Genomic DNA, 9,222 nt, shown 5'->3' with positions numbered 1-9,222 from the left:
GGTATCCAATTGGTAGTAACAGTCTTGTCCCATCGCTGGAACTCCCGTACGGACTCGGGAGAGGCGAAGGTCGAGAGCCATTCGTCCTCCGAAACACAACCCAGTCAAGCAGCACTGCTTCTTGACACAAGCCCGCTTAACCCGGAAGCCAGCCGCATCAATGTGTCTGAGGAAACACCGTACACCTGGCTACCGTGTCAGCGTGCATTGCGCCCAGCCCGCTAAAGGAGTCGCTAGAGTGCAATGGGATAAGAACATCCCTGCCAGCCAAACCCTCCCTAACCCGGATGACGCTGGGACAATTTTGCGCCGCCTCATGGGTCTCCCGGTCGCGGCAGAGCCTGGACTCGAACCAGGATCTCTAGTGGCACAGCTATCACTGTGATGCAGTGCCTTAGACCAGCGGTCCCCAACCACCGGGCCGCGGACCGGCACATTCGCTACCGGGCCGCACGGAAAGGATAAATATATATTTTCTTTTTATCTGTAAAATAAAATAATAATTATATACAATTATAGGCTATTTGTGCAGTAATTACATTGAACCTGGTGCAGTCTGTTGGTCCTTTTCTCACCACTCTAATATCTCTTTCATGCTCACAACAGTTTACAGGTTTTGAACTTGAGTAACGCTGCGAGTTCATCGCGGTCTGCGTGAGCTGTGTTGCCCACCAACTTTGTACTAGCTAGCTACGTTGGCTGACATAAATAAAAACAAACAAACGACGCTGGATAGCTTCTTCGGAAGGGGTAAGGGAGATAAAAGGCCCAATGACAATGCCGATAATGCAGAGACAGCAGAGCCCGAGACTGCAAAAATTTGAAAATATGATGAGTCCTACCGAATGAGTCTACCTAAAATATATGATGAGTCCTACCTAAAATATGGCTTTATCGCGACAGGTGACTTGCATGCCCCTGTGCGTGGTATGTGGAGATAGGCTATCTAACGAGGCAATGAAGCCCTCAAAACTGCTTCGGCACATCAAATCCAAGCACCCTGCACTTAAAGACAAACCTGTTGAATTCTTTGAGCGAAGAAAACGTGAACAAGAAGGACAGAAGCAAGTCTTGAAAGCCAACGCATCAACAAATGTGGCTGCACTGAGAGCGTCATACTTAGTTGCTAGCCGTATTGCTAAGGCCAAGAAGCCTTTCACTATTGGCAAGTAGTTGATTCTACCTGCTGCTAAGGACATTTGCGTGAACTCTTAGGAGATTTTTTAAAAATTCACCTGAATTTAACGTCGTATTGAATGATGTTATTCAAGTTAGCAATCACATCAAAGCACACGCCCTTAACTCGCGTCTGTTTGGGCAGCTTTGTAAGGAAATGGACACAGAGCACAAACACCTTCTCTTATACACAGAAGTAAGATGGCTATCCAGGGGGAGATCGCCTACCAGTGTTTGAGTTACGAGAGCCGCTGCAGTGATTTCTTTTAGAAAAAAAGTCACCACTGGCAGCACATTTCAATGACGAGGAATGGGTTGCAAAACTCGTTTACCTGTGCGACATATTCAACCCGCTCAACGAACTCAATCTGTCACTTCAGAGGAGAATGACGACTGTCTTTAAATTGGCAAATGAATTGGCTGCATTCAAAGCTACATTTTATTTATAGGCCTAATCGATATTCCGGTCATGTCGTGACCGGTCTGTGGTGAAAAAAAGGTTGGGGACCACTGCCTTAGAACACTGCGCCACACGGGAGGCCTGTTTTAAATTATTCTAATATTGTTTGACACGGGACAATTGTTGGAGAACTTCACACATGGAACCAAAAGCAGTGAATGTAACCTTTGCGGTAGTTTAGAATTGGCATATCAGTAGTTAACCTTTCAGTTGATCAAAACATCTAATCAATGTGGTTGACAGATGTAGTAATGTCTTGTCAGTGTGATGTATAGCGCCTTCAGAAAGTATTCACACCTTTTTACTTTTTACACATTTTGTTGTTACAAAGTGTGATTCGAATAGATTGAATTGTCATTTTTTGTCAAGGATCTACACAAAATACTCTTTAATGTCAAAATTTGTTTTAAAAAATCACAAAAAATAAACACTCATATGTTTTGATTAGATAAGTATTCAATCCCCTGAGTCAATACATGTTAGGCTGCCGTTACACGATGCAACTTGCACACAATTTTAGTTGCTTGCAACAGAGTTGCTTCTTGATTGCTTTGTGAAACACCCCATGCAACTATTAAGCAACTCATCTGCAACTTGGTTGCATCCAGTTGAAACTCTTCAACTGTGTTGATAGTTGCAAGAAAGAGCCAATCAAAACAAACACTTTTGCCACATTATCTATTCGAAGGTTCGGAATTCTGACCCAGTTGTCATGTCAACACAGCTTTCAGTGCTGCGCTGCTCAACCCGCGAATCAGGGTTGACAGAACAGAGACTAGCACAACAGCAGATGTATACAAATTATCGTACAAGTTATGATTTAGCAGTCAATAAATGTAATTTTGAAGAGAACCCAAATCTCTCCCTGACCAGTTTCAACTGAAATTGTCCACCCTGAACTCTGCTGGCAAGCTTAGTTCGTTGCTAGATTGGTTAACTGTGTTGGTGTTTGCAATTTTATTTTGGCAAGCTAACTAAATTGTACAGCCTGCATTTCTTCCATATCCTTGCTGTTACAATAAACAACAGTTGGATAAACAAATGATTTGTGAAAACACAATGTAATGCAGCAGATGACATGGAGTGAGTTTATAATTCTTAAACAAGCAGCTTAAATTTGATTGGCTGTTGCATGCCATTTTAATCGCATTTGAGTTGCTTCATGTAACGGCAAAGTTGCTTGCAACTTGCAACTGCAACTAAAATTGTGTGAAAGTTGCTTTGTGTAACCCAATCCTTAGAATCACCTTTGGCAGTGATTACAGCTGTGGGTCTTTCTGGGTAAGTCTCTAAGAGTTTTCGCACCTGGATTGTACAATATTTGCACATGATTATTTTTTTATAATTCTTCAAGCTCTGTCAAGTTGGTTGTTGATCATTGCTAGACAGAAATGTTCAAGTCACAGTCTGTTCTCTCTACTACCGCATGGTAAGCAGTTCCGGAGTCTGGGACCAAAAGGCTCCTGAACAGCTTCTACCCCAAAGCCATAAGACTGCTGAACAGTAAATTAAACGGCTTCCCAGACTTTCTGCTTTTCACCCCCTACCTACTGTACATGTACATCATCTAACCAAACTCAATCAAACACGCCAATTACCTCGTACCCCTGTATACTGACTTGGTACCGGTACTCCTTCTATATAACCTGTATATAACCTCTTTATTGTTATTTTATTGTGTTACTATTTTCTTTTCATCTATTTGTTAATTTTCTGACTTTTTTAAACTGCATTGCTAAGAAAGGGCTCAAAATTAAGTAATTTCATGGTAAAGTCTACCCTTGTTGTATTCTGCGCACGTGACAAAGAAAACGTGATTTGATTTGAATTAATAACTTCACCATGCTCAAAGGGATAATCAATGTCTGCTTTTTTTTTTTTTACCCATCTACCAATAGGTGCCCTTTTTTGCGAGGCATTGGACAACCTTCCAGGTCTTCGTGGTTGAATCTGTGTTTGAAATTCACTGCTCGACTGAGGGACCTTACAGATAATTGTATCTGTGGGGCACAGAAATGAGGTAGTCACTCAAAAATCATATTAGGTATTATTATTGCACACAGAGTGAGTCCATGCAACTTATTGTGTGGCTTGTTAAGCAAGCCCCTGAACTTATTTAGGCTTGCCATAACAAAGGGGTTGAATACTTATTGACTCAAGACATTTCGAAAACATAACTCCTCTTTGACATTATGAGGTATTGTGTTTAGGCCAGTGACACAACATCTCAATGTAATAAAAATTAATTTAGGTTGAAACAACAAAATGTTGAAAAAGTCAAGGGGTGTGAACACTTTTTGAAGGCACTCTACAGCCATTTTGTTTACAGAAATGGGAACAGGGGTTAGGAAAGTGTGTTGTGAAAGGGAATGTGTAGAGGCATTTATTAGTGAGCTTCAGTTAGAGTCAGACAGACACTAACAGATGCGCTGAGGAGGAGGCGGCAGTATATGGAGCTTGCATGACAGAAAATCAGAGAGAACAGTTATATAAACATCAATATCATGATTTTGTGATTAGAAGTTGGGTAATTGAGACTATAATGATTGTTATTATTGGCCTATAAAACCAAATGTATAGTTTTATTCACATGTCAATTCAGTGGCGCTTAGATGTCGTTGAAGGGTCGTTGTGTCCTTGGTAAACACACTGAACAAAAACATAAATGCAACATGTAAAGTGTTGGTCCCATGTCTCATGAAATAAAAGATCCCAGAAATGTTCCATACGCACAAAAAGCTTACTTCTCTCAGATTTTGTGCACAAATTTGTTTACATCCCTGTTAGTGAGCATTTCTCCTTTGCCAAGATAATCCATCCACCTGACAAGTGTGACATATCAAGAAGCTGATTAAACAGCATGATCATTACACAGGTGTACCTTGTGCTGGGGACAATAAAAGGCCACTCTAAAATGTGCAGTTTTGCCACACAACACAATGCCACAGATGTCTTAAGTTTTAAGGGACTGTTCAATTGGCATGCTGCCTGCAGGAATGTCCACCAGAGCTGTTGCCAGACAATTGAATGTTCATTTATAATTTTTTATTTTATTTATTTCACCTTTATTTAACCAGGTAGGCAAGTTGAGAACAAGTTCTCATTTACAATTGCGACCTGGCCAAGATAAAGCAAAGCAGTTCGACACATACAACAACACAGTTACACATGGAGTAAAACAAACATAGTCAGTAATTCAGTAGAAAAATAAGTCTATATACAATGTGAGCAAATGAGGTGAGATAAGGGAGGTAAAGGCAAAAAAGGCCATGGTGGCGAAGTAAATACAATATAGCAAGTAAAACACTGGAATGGTAGATTTGCAGTGGAAGAATGTGCAAAGTAGAAATTGAAATAATGGGGTGCAAAGGAGCAAAATAAATAAATAAATAAATACAGTCGGGGAAGAGGTAGTTGTTTGGGCTAAATTATAGATGGGCTATGTACAGGTGCAGTAATCTGTGAGCTGCTCTGACAGCTGGCGCTTAAAGCTAGTGAGGGAGATAAGTGTTTCCAGTTTCAGAGATTTTTGTAGTTTGTTCCAGTCATTGGCAGCAGAGAACTGGAAGGAGAGGCGGCCAAAGGAGGAATTGGTTTTGGGGGTGACCAGAGAGATATACCTGCTGGAGCGCGTGCTACAGATGGGTGCTGCTATGGTGACCAGCGAGCTGAGATAAGGGGGGACTTTACCTAGCAGGGTCTTGTAGACGACCAATGGTAATGACTAATGGTAATATAGCACCTCCAATGTTGTTTTAGAGAATTTGGCAGTACTTACAACCGGCCTCACAACTGCAGACCATGTGTATGGCGTCATGTGGGCGATGAACGTATACAACAGCGTGTTCCAGTTCCCGCCAATATCCAGGAACTTCGCACAGCCTTTGAAGAGGAATGGGACAACATTCCACAGGCCACAATCAACAGCCTGATCAACTTTGTGCGAAGGACATGTGTCGTGCTGCATGAGGCAAATGGTGGTCACACCAGAAACTAACTGGTTTTCTTTTCCACTCCCCTACCTTTTTTGGGGGGTATCTCTGACCAACATATGCATATCTGTATTCTCTTTCATGTGAAATCCATAGATTAGGGCCTAATGAATCTATTTCAATTGACTGATTTCCTTATATGAACTGTAACTCAGTAAAATCTTTGAAATTGTTGCACGTTGCATTTATATTTTTGTTCACTATATATTCATTAGCCTCACAAGCTGCCTGATCTTGCAAGCTTATATGAATGTTAATCAGTCTGGTAATTACGAGGCTAATATTTTATGTACCTCAGATAAAAAACGAAATGCCATTCTTTCCCCTGCAGGTCCAGAAGACAAGCCAATGCATAAAATGTTTAAGTTGCATTGAGGATTAAGAAAAATACCCATTAGGCTATCTGTGCATAAAAGGTCTGTGCACCGGTATAATAATTACAGGCATCCCCCTGTACAAACATCAAAGACATAGGAGTGAGCACTGTATTTCAAAATAACTTTCCTCAGAAGAAATGGGAATGGGGTGGTTAAGCTCCACATTAGTACGCCTATGTCTCCAGATTTGGATACTCAGGTCCATTTCAATGTTTCTCATGCAAACGCTTTATTCGATGCTAATTGAATAAATACAATTACAATTCTCCCCGAAAAACTCCATTCTTGATGTTTGCTGTAGACTGACTAGAGTCACTAGACCCACATGTACATGGTAAAATCACAAGCGTTAATTCAACTCCAATGGAGTGAAATGTAACACTATTTGGGGGTTTATATGGTCCCACCCCCATTTTGTGTTAAAACTACTCTGATCATGGTGTTGATATTTTGGGATTTAAAACAACACAAAATGGAGTAAATGTCCAACTCTCAGAGAGTTGCTTAAATATAACACCAATTGACATTTTACTATTTTCAGTGTTGTTTTGAATTAACAATCACCTCCAGCAGAGTACATTTCTCTTTCAGTTTACTTCCTTTACGTTATAAGGGTGTTAAAAAAATATATGAATATTTCTTAATGTTTCACATTATGGTGGTTTGTAATGTGAAATGACATTTCTACTGGAATCCAACTTGCAGGAAGATATCCAACAATTTTACATCCCCACAATTTGCTTATAGAATACTGTCATAGTAGGGAAGAAAATAAAGTACATCAGGACTACCAACTACACCATGTAAACTGGAACAACTATCTCACTACTGGTTGCTAGAAATACAACCATTTACCGATTGGATTAGTTTAGAAAAATCTAAGTTTCTTATCTTTGTGTAGCATAAGATCAAAAACAACCAATGTGCATGCAAAAACACAGATATTGAAACAAACAATTTAAAAAATCAAGCTCCAACAGAGCAAGCTGTGAAATATGCCAATGATGCTCCTCCCACATCGTAGACAACTCCATATATTTAATTCCTTGTCTCTGGTTTCTCTTAAGGGAGTTAAAAGTACTCTGTCCCAATCAACTCCAGTTATCAACACTAACTCCACAGAGCATATCACTCTATTGAGGGTTAAAATAACTCCCAGTAGAGTCAATTTAACCCAAATGATGATGATGATTTTAACACTGATTTCAACTATTCTTGATTTACTGTGTAGAAGCTACAGGAGGAAATACCTCATCGAACTGAAACACGTTACTCTACAATAGGCCTATGTCTATGTCAAGTTAAAACGATTCTGTTTCGGAGCAATACTTTCTCGACTTAAAAGTCCTGGTTGATTCCTCAATAAGTGGTATAGAATTATCACTACGAGAGGTGCGCATAGAGCTCTCCAATGCACCCAATGCTCCAGACTTGCGCGTGGCCTTCACCATTGAGTCCTCGCTAGACTGCAACTCCATGAGCTCCAGCTCGTGCTTGGCCGCAGTCTCGAGCAATCTCTGCTTGTTGTAAAAAATAACGAAGTTGTTGATAATGGGGTGAATGGGCAACGCGATGGCTATCACCCCACACAGGAAGCTGATGGCTGCGTTGCACTTTCCGAGCGTGGTTTTGGGGTAAATGTCTCCATAGCCTACGGTCGTCATGGTGATAATAGCCCACCAGAAGGACTGTGGGATGCTACTGAAGAGGGTGTCCGGGTGGCTTTGCTCCAGGGTGTAGCCCAGTGCTGAGAACACGAATATCCCTATGCCCATGTACATAAGGAGCAGCCCCAGCTCTTTGAAACTCCTCTTCAGCGCATAGGTGAGAGTCTGTAGCCCGGAGGAGTGACGCGCCAGTTTGAAGATGCGGGCAATACGCATGATGCGAAGCGCCTGGACCGCTTGCTGGACCTTGGCCAGATCCATCATGGCCGTACCCTGGTAAGTTAGGGTCAGCACCACGTAAAAGGGCATGATAGCCAGGAAGTCTATTATGTTCATAAAGGATAGGAAAAAGTGCAGTTTGTTTGGGGAGGACATAAAACGCAGCAGATATTCTACGGTGAACCAGCCTATGCAGGTTGTCTCGATGGCCTCCAGCGTTGGGTGTTCCACAAGGTCCCCCTCGTCGTCCTCCATTTGGACTTCTGGAATGGTACCCACGCACATCACCAAGGATGACACAAGGACGAAGAGGAAAGATGCAATGGCGATAATGCGCGCAGGCAATGAGGACTCCGGTTTCTCCATGAGTTTCCAAAGGGACTTTTGGTACCGCGCTGAGCGGTTGAAAGAAGGGACCACATCTAGATCATCCAAGATAAGCTTCACTTTGTTGGCAATCTCAGCCAGCTCTTCCTCTTTTTCAGTCAAGTCACTTTTACAGCACTCGTCCAAATAGCTTTGGTCAATTTTCCAGAATTCCATCTCTTTAATAAAACAAATGGGACAGATACCTCGTTTGATGTGAATCTCACCGAAGTAATACACGTCAATGATACATCTGAAAGCGTCAGGATCCCGGTCAAAATAAAACTCCCTTTTACCGGGGTCGTAGTCATCACAAAGTGAGTAAATAATGTCGTAACTCAGAGTTGAGCAGTTGATAAGTTCTGCAAGTCGACTCTCCGGGTAGCGGTTAAGTACATCCCCGTATAAAACGAGCTTCACCCCGCCAATATTCACGGCTATCTCGGCTTCATCCCTCGTGTCCAAGCTGTTGCAGTTCTTATATCGGGGTTTGGGTATAGTCCACATCTTTCCTGCTGTCGTGGGCTATTTTTGGCGTCAAAAATGTCGAAATGCAATAAACAGACTTGTGTTTCATGTGCATGAACAGTTTAAAGTGCAGGTAGCCTATAAATTATACTAATTTTAAAAAGGAGGAAAGCCATTGCGCAAAACACCGCTCCGTGTTCTCCCATTACCAAAGCAGCAATTAAGTAATCTCTCTCTCTGTCTCTCCTTTCTCCTCTCTCTCGCTCTTTCTCTCTCTCACACACACACTCACACTGACACACACTGCTGCTGCGCCTCTGAGCTCTGTGGGCGGATATCCTCTGTGGGCGATATTACTCTGCTTGAAGTTTTGAATTTACCAAACCGGCATGGGCAATTAACACAATTATTCCGTATGGTTGAAGTGAGGTGATATGATGTGAGTACAGTGGCGACCCGTCATTCAGGGCAGTTGGGGCTACCTGTTTTGCATGCTA

General features: G+C 41.8%; 1 protein-coding gene across 1 annotated transcript; it reads right to left on the bottom strand.

Moving 5' to 3' along the window:
* Nucleotides 1–7,306: 7,306 nt before the first annotated feature.
* On the bottom strand, nucleotides 7,307–8,764 carry LOC120023257 (potassium voltage-gated channel subfamily F member 1-like). Its single transcript, XM_038967300.1, has one exon. The coding sequence runs from the start codon at nucleotides 8,762–8,764 to the stop codon at nucleotides 7,307–7,309; it is 1,458 nt and encodes a 485-aa protein (XP_038823228.1).
* Between the last annotated feature and the right edge of the window lie 458 nt (nucleotides 8,765–9,222).

Source organism: Salvelinus namaycush, chromosome 28 (assembly GCF_016432855.1).
Source record: "Salvelinus namaycush isolate Seneca chromosome 28, SaNama_1.0, whole genome shotgun sequence".
Taxonomy (NCBI): domain Eukaryota; kingdom Metazoa; phylum Chordata; class Actinopteri; order Salmoniformes; family Salmonidae; genus Salvelinus; species Salvelinus namaycush.
Note: the sequence above shows the minus strand (reverse complement) of the source record. Positions and strands in the feature narration are given on the sequence as shown.